Source organism: Capricornis sumatraensis, chromosome 4 (assembly GCF_032405125.1).
Source record: "Capricornis sumatraensis isolate serow.1 chromosome 4, serow.2, whole genome shotgun sequence".
In the NCBI taxonomy this organism is placed as follows: Eukaryota; Metazoa; Chordata; class Mammalia; order Artiodactyla; family Bovidae; genus Capricornis; species Capricornis sumatraensis.
The window spans coordinates 153,889,990-153,907,489 of record NC_091072.1 but is presented as its reverse complement, the minus strand read 5'-3'; the positions used below and the strand labels follow the sequence as shown (position 1 = coordinate 153,907,489).

Below are 17,500 nucleotides of genomic sequence, written 5' to 3'. Positions count from 1 at the left end.
CCCACCAGGCTCCTCCTTCCCTGGGATTCTCCAGGCAAGAATACTGGAGTGGGTTGCCATTTGGTAAAGCCTTTAACCCTGGGCCCGGCACAGAGCTGATGCTTAACAAAGGGAAGCTTGTTTTTTATTTTTTAAAATTTGGCCATTCCAGGTCTTAGTTGTGGCATATGGGATCTTTAGTTTTGGCATGCGAACTCTCGGTTTGTGGTGTGCATGCTAAGTCGCTTTACTCGTTTCCGACTCTGCAACCCTATGGACTATAGCCCACCAGGCTCCTCGGTCCATGGGATTCTCCAGACAAGAGTACTGGAGTGTGTTTCCGTGCCCTCCTCCAGGGGTTTTTCCAGACCTAGGGATCAAACGCAAGTCTCTTACATCTCCTGCATTGGCAAGTGGGTTCTTTACCACTAGTGCCACCGGGAAAGCCCTTGGTTGCCACTGGTGGGATCTAGTTCCCTGACCAAAGTTGAACTCTGACCCCTTGCATTGGAAGCACAGAGTCTTAGCCACTGGACCACCAGGGAGGTCCCCAAAAAGAAGCTTTTATTTTTCTTAAGGCGACAGTCCTGAACTTGGCCTTGTGGGAGCGAATGTTTGGAGAGACATTTATAACTGGAGAGCAGGGTGTTCTGATTGTACCTAGGATGACCTGAGTGACCACACAGAGAGATCCATGCCAATGAGAGAAGTTTTATTACATATCACACTTCCCAAGAGAAAGGGCCATGCCACGACATGCAGGGCCAAGTTGGGGTAGCACCAGGGTTTGGTCAAGAGGCAGAAGGAGCCAAGGGAAAGTATGGCTCAGAACCTTGATTATGGTTTCTGTGAGAAGGGATGGGCAAAGCAGGGTCAGCAGGTTTAGGACTAGATGATTTGAATGGTTTCAGTGAGCTCTGGGCTATAGGAGTTGTCTCTAGTTGTCCAGTACCTGGCTTGGATGATTTAGGGCAGGGGAAATACTGGCTTGGTGTGTGTTCAGTTCAGTTCAGTTCAATTCAGTCGCTCAGTCATGTCCGACTCTTTGCGACCCCATGAATTGCAGCACACCAGGCCTCCCTGTCCATCACCAACTCCCAGAGTTCACTCAGACTCACGTCCGTCGAGTCAGTGATGCCATCCGGCCATCTCATCCTCTGTCGTCCCCTTCTCCTCTTGCCCCCAATCCCTCCCAGCATCAGAGTCTTTTCCAATGCGTCAACTCTTCGCATGAGGTGGCCAAAGTACTGGAGTTTCAGCCTTAGCATCATTCCTTCCAAAGAACACCCAGGGCTGATTCTCCTTTAGAATGGACTGGTTGGATCTCCTTGCAGTCCAAGGGACTCTCAAGAGTCTTCTCCAACGCCACAGTTCAAAAGCATCAATTCTTCAGTGCTCAGCTTTCTTCACAGTCCAACTCTCACATCCATACATGACCACTGGAAAAACCATAACCTTGACTAGACGGACCTTTGTTGGCAAAGTAATGTCTCTGCTTTTGAATATGCTCTCTAGGTTGTTGTGTGTTAGAAGGAGATAATTGAGGACGCAGGCTTTTTCATTTCTTTCTTTCTTTTTTTTTTTTTTACTGCACCACCCAGCACATGAGATTTTAGTTCCCCGGACCAGGGATGTAACCTGTGGCCCCTGCAGTGGAAGTGTGGCATCTTAACCAAAGGGAAGTCCCAGGATATGGGGTTTTGATAGGTTGATGAAAAGAGTCCTCAAATTGTTTACTATCTCTAGGAATTATCTAGCCCTGTGAGGTGCAGTCTTTTCAGAATTAGCAAGGCCCAGGATGTCAAAGCATTGTCTGGCAACTCGCTCCAGTATTCCTGACTGGAAAATTCCATGGACAGAGAGCCTAGCGCACTACAGTCCATGGGGTGGCAAAGATTCGGACACGACTGGGTGACTGAGCACACACACACACACACACACAGAGGATGTCAAAACATAAAATATAGAAAGTTTAAAACATGGTTAATAAGCACAGCAGGTCTAACATTTAAAGCCCTCCCCTATCCCACGTTTTTATGGACTATGTGGTCAGCTCCTGAGTTTCTTGTCCTTGAAGGTATTCAAACACAGTTAGATGCCCATGTATTTGGGATACTAGAAAAGGGATGCTTACTGGAAGAACTGTTTGAAAGGCTTCTTCTAGACAACTACTCAAGCTGGCTTACACAAAAGTGTTTATTAGTCACTGGGAAGTTCAAGCCTTTCAGGTATAGTTGGGTCCAAGAGTACACAAGCTGTCATCAGAAATTTGCCCCTCTCTGTTGCTTAGCTGAAGTTTCCTCTGCCTTCACCCTCTCTTGACATCTAGCAAACTCCATGAGGTGAGAGAATAAAATATTCCAGATTATTCCAGGGCAAGTCCTGGGACTGGTTGTTCGAGCACAGTTTTTGGGTAGGTGCCCATCCCTGACTCCATCTCTGTAGCCAGGAGGATGAAGTGAAAGTGAAGTCGCTCAGTTGTGTCCGACTGTTTGCAACCCCGTGGACTGTAGCCTACCAGGCTCCTCTGGTCCATGGGATTTTCCAGGCAAGAATACTGGAGTGGGGTGCCATTTCCTTCTCCAGGAGATCTTCCCAACCCAGGGATGGAACCTGGGTCTCCCGCATTGTAGGCAGACACTTTACCGTCTGAGCCACCAGGGAAGTCCTGGTGCAACCCAAGTGGTCAAACCTGTATTGTACCCCTATCCCGGTATCAGATCGAGGCGGAGCCCCACTCAAAGCACACAGACTGAGAGAGGGGCCAGGGGAGGCTCCTCCAGGAAAACTGAAGAGCCTTCGACAAAGGACCGGGAGGCCTGGACGGTGTGTGACCCCAAAGTGACCACGGCGATCTCTGTTTCCTTCCAGCTAGAAACCCCGGCCACCCTCAGCTTGCAGGGCCCGAGTTTCCAGGTCGAGGGTGCCACTTTTCGGTCCCCTGGGCGGTCTGGGGGCTGGCTGCTCAGACCTCGCTGACCCTCGCGTCCCTCCTTGGCCAGGCCCGGGGGATGCTCCAGAACCGCGTGCTGCTGTGGAAGGAGCAATCGGAGGCCAGCCGCAGCCCGTCGCGCGCCCACTCCCCGGGCCTGCTGGGCCCCGTGCTGGGGCCGCCCTACCCCTCGGGCCGCCTGACGCCCACCCGCCTGGACATGGTGAGGCCCTGGGCGCCCCCGCCGCCGCCGTTCGCGCCCCCGCCGCCCCCGGCACCCTCCGCGGGACCCTGGGGCCTGAGGCCCGCCGCCTGGAGCCTCCACCCCGCCACGACGGGGCCGGTCTACGCAGCGCCCCTCCGCCGCTCCTTCCGCCCCGGCGCGGCCTCCGCGCCCCCGTGGTGGCTCGGCCGGCGGCCCGACAACCCCTACGCCGACGCCTGGGACTGGGGGTGGGGGCGGGACTAGGGCGCCGCGGCCCCGCCCCTCCCCGCCCCACCCTCCCCTGCCCGTCTCCCCTCGCAGCCCCAGAGGGCCCTGGGAGAGTTCGGCTCCCCCCGCAGCCGGCACGGCTCCGGCTCCTACGGCCCCGAGCCCGCCGAGGCGAGGTCCGCGTCCCAGCTGGAGCCAGACCACCGCCGGTCCCTGCCCCGGACGCCGTCCGCCTGTGAGTAGCCCCCGGAGCGCAGAGGGAGGGCCGGGGTCCCGGGCTGGGGACCTGGGGCCGGGAAGAGGAACTGAGGTTGCGCTGCAGCAGGAGGGATCGAGGGTAGACGCCAGGGAGGACTTCCCACCCACGTGGCGCGGCGCTCTCCCGCCCCTCCGGCAGCCTCGCTCTACAGCAGCAGCACCCAGCGCTCGCGCTCCAACTCCTTCGGCGAGCGCCCGGGCGGTGGGGGCGGCGGCGGCGGCGCCCGGAGAGTCCGCGCCCTGGTCTCGCACTCGGAGGGCGCCAACCACACGCTGCTGCGCTTCTCGGCCGGAGACGTCGTGGAGGTGCTGGTGCCCGAAGCCCAGAACGGCTGGCTCTATGGCAAGCTGGAGGGCTCATCCTCGTGAGTGGGAGCCCCGGGGCGCAGGGTGGGTTGGAAGGAGGACTGGATGGCCTGGGTTCCAGCTCCGAGTCTTCCAGGATAGCGGCTGTCCCTGAGGCCTCGGACAGCTCTCCCCTTTTCCCATACCTCTCCTCGTCCCACCCTATTTTCCTCATCCCTTCTGGCAGGGAAGGAAGAACCTCTTTACCAAGTTCAGGGTGGTGGCCCTTGAGAGGATGGTAGAGGATAGGGAAGGGGAAGGTTCTCTCACAAATGGGAACACTACGAAACCTTACTGCTTGAGCACCTACCGTGCACCTCAAAGTGAGCCAAGGTCTGAGAAGAGACTGGACGGGGAGGTGGGCCAGGTGCAGGGGAGATGCTGGGACCTTGCAAGCTGAGTGTGCTCACCCCCTCGCAGTCAGGCCGGGGGGAAATCCTTAGAGAACATAAACGGGGGCTGCTTTTGGCACCACGCAGTAGAGGCGGGGGAGTACACTGGAGTCGCTGCAAGCCTGGAGGAGAGCAGGGACCACTCTTTCTGCCAGAGAAAAGAGGGAAGGTGGGAGCTCGCTGCAGCCATGCAGTGCCCCCCCAACAGGGTGTTATGGGCGAGACTGTGTGGTGCCCAGGCCCACTCATGCTAAGGAGAGAGGAATGAGTGAGGATAAGAAGAGGGGATGAATGAATGGAACATCCACAGAGGAGTCAGCAGGTGCGTGTGAGGGTGCTCACCACGTGGGTTAGTAGATGGTTACTGAATGAGGGTGTTGTGGGCAGGTGGATGCTTGTTCCTATGAGCAGATGGGCAGATGCAAGGGGGCACGGGAAGATGAACAGATGGGGGCTACATGTCTAGACTAATTGGAGAGGTGTGTGAGTGGATTGACAGAGAGGTGGGCAGTGGGCAAGTGCTGATGGGTGGGTTAGTGGATTGGCGGTCCTGGGCTGGTTGCCCTCATGGATGAGTGATGCTTGGACAGCATGATTGTGTGGATAGATGGGTGGATGGCAGATGACTGCATGGATAAAGAACAGAAGGAGGAGCCAATGGGTAGAGACGCGACCAAGAACACAGGTGGTGGAAAAGACACCTGCTTTGCAGACCCACGTCAGAGGGCAGCAGGGTGCCGCCCTGAAAGTTCCCTAAACAGGCATGTAGCCAACCTCCTGGAAAGACCTGATTATAAAACCACCTAGAACAGTATATTAACGCATATATATGGAATTGAGAAAGATGGTAACGATGACCCTATATGTGAGACAACAAAAGAGACACAGATATAAAGAACAGACTTTGGGACTCTGTGGGATGGGAGGATTTGAGAGAATAGCATTGAAACATGTGTATTACCGTATGTGAAACAGATCACCAGTCCAAGTTCTATGTGTGAAACAGGGCACTCAAAGCCGGTGCACGGGGACAACCCTGAGGGATGGGATGGGGAGGGGGGTTCAGGATGGGGGACACATGTACACCCATGGCTGGTTCATGTCGATGTATGGCAAAAACCACTGCAATATTGTGAAGTAATTAGCCTCCAATTAAAATTAATTAATTAAAAAATCAGAGGTCTGATTTTTAGATCAGAGGCCTCAAATCACAGTCCTGGGACATCATTATTCTTTCTGTGATTCAGGTTAGGGAAAACGATGGCAAGTTTCACCAGTAGGCATATTATGGTGGAAAGAGAACTAAAACGTTCTGAAAATGGTGTTATTCTGTCAGTTTGAGTTGAAATAGCTTCCGGTTACCTTTAGGTGAGAATGTTGTTGATCAGGTGTGAGGTGGGGCTTCTATGGTGGCTCTTTGGAGAACACTTGCCCAGGTGTTCTGCAAAAATCTGATGGATTCCGTGGAATCTGAAAAGGCTAGGGAACATCGATCATAGTGTCTCTCCTTTGACCCTGGCTGCTCTGAAGTTGCAGTAATGAGCTTCCAATCAGACGAAGACTCCACGGGCAGGGTGCCCGGAGTCACCGGAACCAGGGGGCCCAGGGTGGAGGGTTACCAGCCAGGCACCCCTGGCTCCGGTGCTCCTTCCTCTGGGCTCCCACAGCTGCCTGGCCCCCATCCCAGCCCACCCTCTCCCCTGGGCATCAGCCTCGTAATCATCTGTTTGTGGATCTGTCTCCTGCCGGGCTGGGAGCCCCAGGCGAGCAGGGACTGCGTCTGGCTCTCCATGGGCCCTCGTGTAGTGGGTGCTCAGTGAGTAGGGAATGAAACTGTCACTCCATGTCCTCAGATACAATGCTTTCCTTCTCAGATCTCCAGTTACCCCCCTCTAAGGCACCCCAGCCCCTGGTAGGACCCATGAGTCTGGACGGGTGGCTTTGAGTGACGGCAAAGACTTCCTTCAAAGAATGAAATGAGTTACTCTGAGCCAAGCCTGGCACACAGCAGTGCCCAGTAACCGTCGACCCTTCTTAGAAGTGATATTTTGATCACTGCTCTTGGGCCTTTTGCTTCCACCCCACAGGAGCGGCTGGTTCCCTGAGGCCTATGTGAAGCCTTTGGAAGAGCTGCCCATGAATCCCATGAACCCCTTGAACCCAGTGACCTCCATGAACCCCAGGAGCCCTGTGAATGAGCTGCCTTCCAGGTACCGCTGGTCAGAGGTGGGGCAGGGGCTTCAGTGGGTGGCGGGGGCAGTGGCCCCACCCACCAGGGAGGGCATCTCTGAGCTGCAGTCCTGAGTGGGCCCAGCCTCCTTTGGCCCCTGGAGAAAGGGCGACCCCATCTCGCTACAGGTTGGAGCTCATTGTCCGTCCCTCTGGCTCCTCTCAGGACTGCCTCCAAGCCGACAGTCTCCTTTCACCCAGGGGCAGGGGAAGAGGATGTAGGGTGCTCAGGGGCCCAGCAGATGGGGTTGGATGCAGTAGGGCCTGAACCCTTGACCACCTTCTCTTCCCTCCTTTCTCTGGACTCAGGTCCTACCCGCTCCGGGGTAGCCACAGTCTTGATGACCTCCTGGACCGGCCGGGCAACTCCACAGCATCTTTGGACTACTGGGATGGCCAGTCCCGCTCCCGAACCCCAAGCCGCGTCCCAAGTCGCACCCCCAGCCCTGCGCCTACACCCTCGTCCAGCAGCCGCCGGAGTAGTGTGGGCAGCATGGGGGTGGCCAGTGACGCCAAGGTGGGCCCCCTCTCGCAGCCTGCGCTCAACCCGGCAGTGGGCCAGTGGGTAGGGAGACCAGGCAACCCTCCTTGCCGCCCCTTGGCTGGCTGGAGGGGGCCCTCCCAGCCCAGCCTCAGCCTGCCCATCTGTGCAGGGAAGGACAGAATGGGCTTCTTGAGTCTGGGGTGGAGGGTGGCAGGGAAAGATTCCTCTAGCAGAGGGGAGCCCCAGGGTCCAGATGGGAGCACTGGAGAAGCTCCCCACTCTCGGGCGGTGTTAGTCCTGGGAGATGGCACTTGGCCCAGAGGCTGCTTGAGTCTAACACCCACAGCATTTTGTGTTTTCAAATGCTTGACCTCATCTCACAGGAGCTTGGCACTGGAGGGGCCTCTGGGCCAGTCCTCTGCCCTGCTGGAGTGGGGAGCTGGGTGAGGGGCTCGCTTGCTCCTTCCCCACCAAACCCGACCCTCCCTCCCCCTCACTGCAGAAACTTGCGTCCTGGGAGCAGCAACCCCCAGAGCTCTTCCCTCGGTGAGTCCCCGAGCGAGTGTCAGAGGGGGCTGGGCTCGGCAGAGGGCTGTGGGGGAGACACGGTGGGCCTGAGTGGAGGTGACCCCATGGGCACAGGAGGTAGGGGCGGACGCCTGGCTCAGATGCCCAGATGCCTCCCCTGGATCCCCAGCCAGTTGGGCACCTGGCCCTTCTCACTCCCTCTTCTCCCCCCACCCCCGGCAGGGGTACGAACCCCTTTGCTACTGTAAAACTGCGTCCTACCGTCACCAATGACCGCTCGGCGCCCCTCATCCGCTGAGGCGCCTTCCTCCACCTGGAGTCTGAGGTCGTCCCCGCCACCCACCCCTGCCCAGCTTGCCTGGAGCTGGCGGCAGCGGAAGCAGCAGCAGTGGATCCAAGGAGCCGGGGCCCTGGTACCGGGGGGTGACTGCCCCTCCCCAGACCACACCCCAGCCTGAGCAGTTCCAAGGGCACTGGCCTAGGGTCTGGGCCCTTCAAACGAAAGCAGGCGGAATTAGGGAACAGAACCATTTCTTCCCCTCTAGGGACTCCGGACTCTCCCCAGGGGCCTACCTTGTGCCCCCTCAAACTCTTCCCCCCTCTCTGTCCCAGTGGGGAGAAGCCCCTTGCACACCCCCTCTCCCACCCCACATAGCTCCCTGTTTAACTTTTGTAAATGGTGAGAAATAAAGCAAGTACAACACATCAGCCGGCCTGGCAGAGTCTGATTTAGGGGACAGGGTGGGGCAGGTTGACCATGACCAACCTAGACAGCATATCAAAAAGCTGAGACATTACTTTGCCAACAAAGGTCCATCTAGTCAAAGCTACAGTTTTTCCAGTAGTCATGTATGGATGTGAGAGTTGGACCATAAAGAAAGCTGAGCACCAAAGAATTGATGCTTTTGAACTGTGGTGTTGGAGAACACACTTGAGAGTCCCTCGGACTGCAAGAGATCCAACCAGTCCATCCTAAAGGAAATCAGTCCTGGGTGTTCACTGGAAGGACTGATGCTAAAGCTGAAGCTCCAATACTTTGGCCATCTGATGTGAAGAGCTGACTCCTTGAAAAGACCCTGATGCTAGAAAAGATTGAAGGCTGGAGAAGAAGGGGATGACAGAGAATGGGATGGTTGGATGGCACCATCGACTTGATGGACATGAGTCTGAGCAAGCTCCGGGAGATGGTGATGGACAGGGAAGCCTGGCGTGCTGTGGTACATGGGGTCACAAACAGTCAGACACGACTGAGCGACTGAAGTGCACAGGGGCAGGTTGGGATGGAGACCTCGCACTGGGAAGTCCAGAAGGTCCTAACGGTGGGGAGCCCTCGCTCACTCCCAGCCCCTCACATCCCTCCTTTTAAGCAAGACTTGTGCTCATGCTCAGTTGCTCAGTCCTGTCCGACTCCAACCCCATGACATGTAGCCCTCCTGGCTCCTCTGTCTATGGGATTTCCCAGGCAAGAATATTGGAGTGGGTTGCCATTTCCTCCTCCAGGGGATCTTCCCAAAACAGGGATCGAATCTTTCTCCTCCATTGGCAGGCAGATTCTTTACCTCTGAGCCACCAGGGAAGCCCAAGCAACTCTTCAGTTCTGCCCTAACTCCTACAGGCTATATCGCCCATCTCTGCCCAGGCTCATTTCTGCTGTGGGTTCCCCAGAGAGGGAGGGGTGGCAGTCACTGAGGCCTGGGACCACCAGCAAGTCACCTTCTGGCACCCTGGGACACAGCACCCTTTGTTCTGCCTCCCCCCACCCCCTCACATCCCAGGCTATCCAGCCTGGATTAGTCTTATCCAGGGGAAAGCCACAGAGGCCCCTCCTGGAATGTGGCCTGGGGGTGGGGGGCAGGCGAGGAGTTGAGGTGATTAGGGCTGGTGGGGCCTCTCCAGGGCAGGGCTGTGCCCCTTGTACCACAAGGACCCCACAGGGCAGGGCCCTGTGTGTCTTCTGCCCAAGGCTCCAGGAGATGAGGGGACCCACCTATCTCTAGCTCTTCCTGGATGGGCCTGGGACAGGGAGCCCCACCGTGGAGGGCAGCCTGGCCTTGTGCGTCGGCTGCTGCCCTGTCCCTTCTCCCCTCCCAGCTCCCAGCAGAAAGCCTCTTAGAGGGGATGGGGGTGGGGAAGCACTAAGCCCCAGGCTTGGGGGAGTAAGCTGCCAGAGTCCAGCCAGCACTGATCTGCAGGAAGCCTGGGAGGCAGCCCCCACCTGGCTAGGCTTTCACAGGGGAGCCGGTGGGCTGGCCCCTTCCTGCAGGCCTCAGAAGATGTGAGGCTGGATACCCAAACCCAAGGGACAGCTCAGGTAAGTTGGGGGAGGGCTGCCCGGGACCACCTCTTGTCTTGGTGCTCAAGTGGCTGCACCTGTGGTGAGGGGCTGACACAGGAAAAGCCAGAACTTGGTCCTGGGGTGGGGAGCAGCGTCCTGGACACCTTGGCATTACCCAAGGTCAGGAAGGAGATCCCAACACAGAGGGGTTGCAGAAGGGAGGGAGGCTTCTGCCCCCAGCTTGGGCTGGGCCATCCAGAGCCCCCTCCTGGTCTGTTACAGAGGCACCTGGGGCTGCTGTGTGAATCCTTGGGTGGAGCTCGGGGATTGTGGAGGGGATGGGGGGCTGCTAAGGGTTTGGAGGGATAGGGTCTCTCTTCCAGTGCCTCCTCAAAGGTTCCCATCTGTCCAGTGGAGCCAGAGATCTGACCACCCCCCCGACCAAGATCCCCGGCCGACCTGGGATGATCAGTCACCCATCTTACAGGTGGGAAAACTGAGGCCTCAGTCAAGGGGAGGGGACTGGCCCAAATCACAGAGCAAATCCCTGGCTAAGCTGGGATGAATTGGAACTCCGCTCCCTTGGCTTCTGAGACAAGGCTGATGTTACCGCGTGCTTTGATTTTTCCTCTATAATGTTCTAAATGACAGTAGACATTCAGATCACTGAGAGGAATTAAGAACATACCCCCTGACCAAGGAGGAAAGTGAGCTCCACCCATTTTGCGGCTGGCACTAGTTTCCCGCTCCACCGTGTCTGTTCCTTTGTCCTGAGACCCTCACATGTGCACACTGGGGACATCTTCGGCCCCCACACATGCCTCCAGTCACACACTGGTGGTCGCCCTCTCCCACTCACCCGAACCCCCTTTTCCTGATATTGCTAGGTCCTGAGGGACAAGGAGTGCCCTCCAGAGGGAGTTTTCCTGAGGTCAAGACTCAGGTGGGAACGACTCTATTACCCTCCCCGCATTCTTCACGTCCCTTGAAGGAGGGGAGGCTTGGGATGAGGTTCTACCTCGGTTTCCGCTCCTGGCTCCATTCTCTGAGCAGGGCTCACCTGTTACTCCTGTACCTCAGTTTCCCCACCCTGGGTCTCCATCCCCCTTTCTTGTCTGGGCTACAGACCCTCGCCACACCCTCTTGTCCCCTCTCTTCCACCAGAGACGGCAGCGATGGGCGCTAGCGGTCCCCGGCGGGGCCCCGGCCCCCCAGACGGGGGCTGGGGCTGGGCCGTGCTGGGCGCCTGCTTCGTGATCACGGGTTTCGCCTATGGCTTCCCCAAGGCCGTGAGCGTCTTCTTCCGCGCGCTCATGCGCGACTTCGGCGCGGGCTACAGCGACACAGCCTGGGTGTCCTCCATTATGCTCGCCATGCTCTACGGCACAGGTCCGCGCCCCCTTTCGGATACCTCCCCTCTCCCCCAAGCCCAGGACTGAGGATCGGGATCAGGGACCAGGAGACAGCTGACCCCTTGAGCATCCCCCAGACCTCTCGGGGAGGGCATGGAAACCCCTGCCTTCCTGTGGAAGCGTTAGCGCCAGAGAGGGGAGGAGGTGGGCTCCAGGCGGTGGAGCCCACCCCCAGGTGGCTGATCTGGCAAGCTTGGCCAGCTAGAAGGGCCCCTCCATTTCTGTCAAAAGACCCAAACCCGCCTATGTTACAGGTGGGGAAACTGAGATCTAAATAAGATTCCCACCCCAAAGCCCTAAACCACCTGGGTGGGGACGGGGGCGATGCTGGAGTTATCCTAGCAAAGCCGTGTGGATGATGGAGGTGAGGGGTTGGGGAAGCCTGGGGAGGAAGGGAGCTCATAAGGGAATGAAGCCCCTTCTGCTATTTACCTTCCATGTTCTCAGGAGGGCAGGGGACCCATATAGGCTCCACCCCTTGTGTTCCCCCATAGGGATCTCTTTGGTGTGTCCCAGCCAAGCTATGTGACTTTGGCCAACCCCCTGCATTCTCTGAACTGGGGGCGAGTGACCTCATCCCTTCAAGTCATCTCTTAAGGCTGGGAGTACAAGGCCTGGACTGTCTACCAGAGAGGGGTCCAGCCCGATTGGTGACCCTGCTTTGCCCACAGGCCCGGTGTCCAGCATCCTTGTGACCCGCTTTGGATGTCGCCCGGTGATGCTGGTGGGTGGGCTGTTGGCCTCGGCCGGCATGATCCTAGCATCCTTCGCCACGAGCCTCCTGGAGCTATACCTGACAGCTGGGGTGCTCACAGGTGAGGGTGCCCACCGCTCCCCTCCTTGGGGATGGGGTTGCGCGTGGGATCAGGAGGCCTTGCCACCAGACCTCCTTGTCCTCAGTTTCCGCGTGAGGAGCGGTCCTGGTCCCTCGGCTCAGTTCACCCCATCCCGTGGTCTGTCCGCCCTGGGGCAGGGGTGTGTGTCTGGGGGGTGCTCGCGCCTGCTTCCCGCTGGGGGCTGGGCTGGGAGCGCCCTCGGAAAGACCGGCACAGCACTGCCTCGCCCGCAGGCTTGGGCCTGGCCCTCAACTTCCAGCCATCGCTCATCATGCTGGGGCTGTACTTCGAGCGGCGGCGGCCTCTGGCCAACGGGCTGGCGGCGGCCGGCAGCCCGGTGTTCCTGTCGGCGCTGTCGCCGCTCGGCCAGCAGCTGCTCGAGCACTTCGGCTGGCGCGGCGGCTTCCTGCTGCTCGGCGGCCTCCTGCTGAACTGCTGCGCGTGCGGCGCCGTCATGCGGCCGCCCCCGGGGCCCGGCCCGCGGCCGCGCAGTGACAGCGCAGGAGACGCGCCCGGCGAGGTGGAGGCGCACCGCGCGGGACCGCGCGTGCGCGAGGCGCCCTCTGGCGGTCGGGCCCGCCGGCGCCTGCTGGACGTGACCGTGTGCGCCGACCGCGCCTTCGCGGTGTACGCCGTCACCAAGTTCCTGATGGCGCTCGGGCTCTTCGTGCCCGCCATCCTGTTGGTGAACTACGCCAAGGACGCGGGCGTGCCCGACTCCGAAGCTGCCTTCCTGCTCTCCATCGTGGGCTTCGTCGACATCGTGGCGCGGCCGGCGTGCGGCGCCCTAGCCGGCCTGGCGCGCCTGCGGCCACACGTCGCCTACCTCTTCAGCCTGGCCCTCATGGCCAACGGGCTCACGGACCTGAGCAGCGCGCGGGCGCGCAGCTACGGCGCCCTTGTCGCCTTCTGCATCGCCTTCGGCCTCTCCTACGGCATGGTGGGCGCCCTGCAGTTCGAGGTGCTCATGGCGGCTGTGGGCGCGCCCCGATTCCCCAGTGCCCTGGGCCTGGTCCTCCTCCTCGAGGCTGTGGCTGTGCTCATCGGACCGCCCTCTGCCGGTGCGCCCCGTCGGAGGAGAGGGTGGCCTAGTGCCCCGGGGTCCGAGGGAAGCCGCCCCGCCCTTATCCTGGATGGAACATCCTGGGACGAGGCAGGGGAAGGGACCCTTTGGGAGAGACAGCCCGGTTACACTCCCCTTCCCATGGCCAACTAGCCTCCCCTCCAAGCTGCACCACCCGCTCAGGGTAGGGCCAGAAAAGCCAGGAAATGCGCCAGGAAGAACCCAATGTGAGTGGTCCCCAGCAGATGGCACAAAGGCCTTGTGAAGCGCAGGTGCTTATTCTCCTGCAGAGAGGCACAGAGGCCAAGTTCAAGTTGCCAGTCCCAGAACCAGATCTGAGCCTGCCCAGTGCTTAACGCCCACACCGCTGAAATACTACATCTGAGTGTTTAGTCTCCCCAGCCTCTAGGGGTGACTGGAATAGGCAGTGTCCTTGAGGAACCAGGGCAGAGTTCACAGCGGGCAGGGCACTGGGGTCTTCCACTGTGGACACTGCCTGCTGGGTGCTCTACACTCACATAGGAAGTCATCCTGATGAGGCGGTAGGGTAAGGCTTCCTGCAGGGTGGGCATGAGCGTGGCCTTTCAGGACAGGGCAGGACCCCACAGGAGAGGACACAGGGTGTGTCTGGGGGACACTGTCCCTATTCAAGTAAGGCAGGAACTAGGATCAGAAGGGTGGAGGGGGGAGTTCCTAGGGTCTTCCTGGGTGGTCAGGTTATCCCTGAAATGTCAGGAAGCCTGCCCGTGAGCAGGAGAGCTGAGGTCACAGGCTCCAGGATGGAGCCACGACAGGGGCCACCTTTGCTGGGACCCAGGCTGCAGCTGAGATGGCCCAGGCTAGCCAAGCGCCTTCATCAGATTTTGCCAATTCACTTGACCCAGTGGGAACCACAAAGCTCCTGAAGCCATGTGAACAGCCCCCGAGCCCACCACCAAAAGTTATAAAACCAGCCAGAGGCTCAGAGACTCATCTTTCATTTTCTTGCGTGACGCTGGGGTGGATCTAATAGGTAGAGAAGGCATTTGGGGTGAGAAGAAGGTGAGACTGCGTGTGGGGTGGGACTGGCTGCTGGGCTAGGGTCAGGAAGGCAAGTTTAGGGTACTGCTCAGAGGGGCACAGGGTGGGCAGCTGGCTTGAGGACCGCCAGGGAACCTCCTGAGGCCACTGAGATGCATATGGAGAGGGTCACAACCTGCTGTGGACTGCCACAAGGAGGCCCCTGAGAGAGCGAGGCATCTGAAGAGCCACACTTTAGGGGAAATACTTGGAGTCTAAAGATTTTCCTGAGGGAATTCCTTGGCAGTCTGGTGGTTAGGACTCTGCACTTTCACTGTGGGGAACCTGGGTTCGAGCCCTGGTCAGGGAACTAGCATGCTGCAAGCCATGCAGCGTGTCTGGGGGGATAAAAAAGATTTTGCCAAGTATGAAAGTAACATGTACCTGTGATAGAAAGCTTGGAAAATACAGAGAATAGGAGCAATCTCTCCACAAACCCTGCCTCCAGTCCCATGCTGATGATAGCTCAGTCTGAGTTACATGGGGCCCCCTGGGAGGGGGGGGTGGCCTGGGAGGTTGGGAGAGAGCTGAACCTGGCCCCTGAAGACCAAGGCAGTTAGGTGGGAAAAGCAATAGTTGGGGCCCCCAGGCTGAGCCCTGTACTCTCCTAACTCCCAGGTCAAATATCCCCAGCTGGGCCAGTTCCAGGGCACATGTGGAGTTTGGATCTGGGGAACAGGAGGGCCCTTATGAAGTGCTGCCTCACCTCAAGCCCCATGTGCTCTGTCACTTCAGTCGTGTCTGACTCTTTCGTGATCCCATGCACTGTAGCCCACCAGGCTCCTCTGTCCATGGGATTCTCCAGGCAACAGTACTGGAGTGGGTTGCCATTTCCTTCTCCAGGGGATCTTCCTGACCCAGGGCTTGAACCCTGCATTGCAGGCAGATTCTTCACCTGCCTGTTTCCTGCATTGCAGGCAGATTCTTTACCCCTGAGCCACCGGAGAATCCCCATATCACTTAAGAAATTGAGATCCAGGGAGGTGAAGTGACAGTTTTAAGGTCTCAAATGGCAGAACCCTCATGGATTTCTGCCATCTGAAACAAAGACTGGGGCGTGTGTGTGTGTCACCCGTGAGCCCCACCAAGACCACTGCGTGTGTGCGTGCCTGTGTGCGCGTGTGTGAAGGGTGGGCTCCCCTGCCTGCCCTCACCTGCCATCCACCCTCCCCGCAGGCCGCCTGGTGGACGCGCTCAAGAACTACGAGATCATCTTCTACCTGGCAGGCTCCGAGGTGGCCCTGGCGGGGATCTTCATGGCTGTGGCCACCTACTGTTGCCTGCGCAGCCCCAAGGACGGCCCGCCCAGCCCAGGCACCGAGGGCGGGGCCAGCGACGGGGAGGAGGCTGAGGCCGAAGTGGACTCTGACCTCCCGCCCGCCGGCACCGAGGAGCCCGGTGGCCTCGAGGCTGTGGAGGTGCCGAGCCCAGGCACTGGGCCTTCGCAACCCGAGGTGAAGACGGAGCCAGGGCTGGACTCTTGAGTCTGTGTAGCACCGGGTGGCAGGGACTTCGGAAATGGGGCTTCCCCTCTCAGAGCCCCACACTGGGTGGGGTGGGGGGCTGCTCCTGGGGGTCACCTCTGGGGGTCCATGAGGGGAGCTGCCACCCTCAACTGCCCTGGGTGGCCCTGGTCCTGCCAGTGAGGCCGCTGTTGCACGGCCTGTGTGAATCTGAAGTTCATAAAACTGAGCTGACAAAGAGTTCTGTTTCTGCATCTCTGGCTGCTCCCTGGGCGTGGGGGCCGGGGGGCCAGGAGGGAGTCCCCGGGGCCTCTGATGGGAGCTGGCAGGCGCTGGGGAAGGAGTGGCAGAGGTGGAGAACGGCAGGGGAAGGTGTCCTCGATCCCAGCCCCGTGCACTGAAGCCCGGCCAGCAAGTGCCACTGGAGGGGCCCAAGGCAGAGAACGGGCGCACACGTCCCAGAGCAGTGGGCCGGGCCTGGATCCGGGCTCCCCTCTGTGTAGGCAAGCTTATGTGATCCGTAACTCCATCTTGTGGCAGCTGGGAGAGCTGGGGCTGAGGGTCGAGGGATGGCACCTACCTTGCCCCCCTCACCTTTCTAAAAGGGATCCTCTCTCTAGAGACCCGGCCTCCTCTCTCTAGGGGATAAACTCGGCTTTCCTGGGGCCTTTGCTCTGGACACGTGTCCCTGTGGACATACGGCTGCTGGCCTCCCTTCCCCAGCTTCCCGGGAGTCCTAGAGAGAGCTCCTCAATGGCACTCCTTTTTTTAACTTGACTGCAGTTGGGTCTTAGTTGTCGGAGGTGGGGGTCTTCCTTGCATCGTGCCAGATCTTTGCTGGTTGTGGCGCACCAGCTCGCCAGTGGTGCTGCAGGGGCTCAGCAGCTGCGGGCTTGTGGGGTTAGTTGTTCCACAGCACAGTGGGATCTTAGTTCCCTGACCAGGGATTGAACCCCGGCCGTCTGCATTGCAAGGCGGATTCTTAACCACTGAACCACTGAACCACTAGGGAAGTCCCCCCAACCAGCTCGGTCAGTGGTACAGGGAGTCCAGTGCAGGGAGCTCCAGGTCTCACCCTGACTGGGAAGGTTTAGGGATGTATTTTCCCTTACATGTTCACCCTCTTCCCACAAATGGGACACCCCTTTTCTTGCTTCCCTCCCTCCAAATCAGGTGACCGGGGCCCATGACTCCATTCATCCACACTCCGCAGGAGAACCCATCCCCCTGGTGAGCCCTCCCCACCGGTCTCATTTTCCATCCATGCCCCGGGAAAACCCCAGCACATACCCGGCCGACTGACACTGTGTCTGCGGTTTCCCCAAGCCACTAGAGCAGCGACTACATCTTCTTCAACGAGTATAGCACCGACTGTGCCAGGCACCACGCTATGCTCTTCACACAGGCTAACTCATCCTCCTAAGGACCCAAGGAGGAAGGCGCCCTCACTAGCCACACTCACAGGTAGGGAAACTGAGGCCCAGGAGGTTAGGAGGTAGCTCAGGGTCACAGGAGCTGTGCCTCGAACCTAGGCTGCCAGCGCGTCTGTGCTCTTGGCCTCCCTGCTGGCTGCCCCTTCAGAGAGGTGATGCAGTCTGATGGCTCGAAGGGAGCACACACAGTGACAGCTGGTCCCTCTCTCCAAGCTCCCAATCCTGCCTGAGGAGCCCATTGGCATCTCTGCCCGAGACCCACACATGCAAACCTAATAAGCAGGAAACCACCCCCTCCTTGGCCACTGTGGGCTCTACCCACCTCTCACAGCCTCTTGCACCCCTCCTGTTCTCCGGATGAGCACAAATTTCATTTTCC

General features: G+C 58.9%; 2 protein-coding genes across 2 annotated transcripts in view; both read left to right on the top strand.

The window, feature by feature from the left end:
• The window catches only part of BAIAP2L2 (BAR/IMD domain containing adaptor protein 2 like 2), a 29,332-nt gene extending 21,399 nt beyond the window's left edge, over window positions 1-7,933 (top strand). The window contains exons 8-14 of the mRNA XM_068972133.1: window positions 2,982-3,134; window positions 3,438-3,579; window positions 3,742-3,967; window positions 6,427-6,549; window positions 6,878-7,085; window positions 7,555-7,598; window positions 7,803-7,933. Of these exons, the coding sequence (XP_068828234.1) occupies window positions 2,982-3,134; window positions 3,438-3,579; window positions 3,742-3,967; window positions 6,427-6,549; window positions 6,878-7,085; window positions 7,555-7,598; window positions 7,803-7,878 (972 nt within the window). The 3' untranslated portion in view covers window positions 7,879-7,933. The remainder of the gene's footprint in view (window positions 1-2,981; window positions 3,135-3,437; window positions 3,580-3,741; window positions 3,968-6,426; window positions 6,550-6,877; window positions 7,086-7,554; window positions 7,599-7,802) is intronic.
• Window positions 7,934-11,030: 3,097 nt separating this feature from the next.
• SLC16A8 (solute carrier family 16 member 8) lies at window positions 11,031-15,709 on the top strand. The gene is made up of 4 exons (XM_068971541.1): window positions 11,031-11,244; window positions 11,939-12,082; window positions 12,337-13,164; window positions 15,402-15,709. The coding sequence occupies exons 1-4, from the start codon at window positions 11,031-11,033 to the stop codon at window positions 15,707-15,709; spliced, it is 1,494 nt and encodes a 497-aa protein (XP_068827642.1).
• Window positions 15,710-17,500: the final 1,791 nt, after the last annotated feature.

Bases quoted from the DNA above. Each gene is read 5' to 3' on its own strand.
- SLC16A8 (XM_068971541.1), top strand. From the start codon at position 11,031: ATGGGCGCTAGCGGTCCCCGGCGGGGCCCCGGCCCCCCAGACGGGGGC. The intron at 11,245-11,938 runs GTCCGCGCCCCC...CTTTGCCCACAG, and splicing joins CGCCATGCTCTACGGCACAG to GCCCGGTGTCCAGCATCCTT. The intron at 12,083-12,336 runs GTGAGGGTGCCC...CCTCGCCCGCAG, and splicing joins GACAGCTGGGGTGCTCACAG to GCTTGGGCCTGGCCCTCAAC.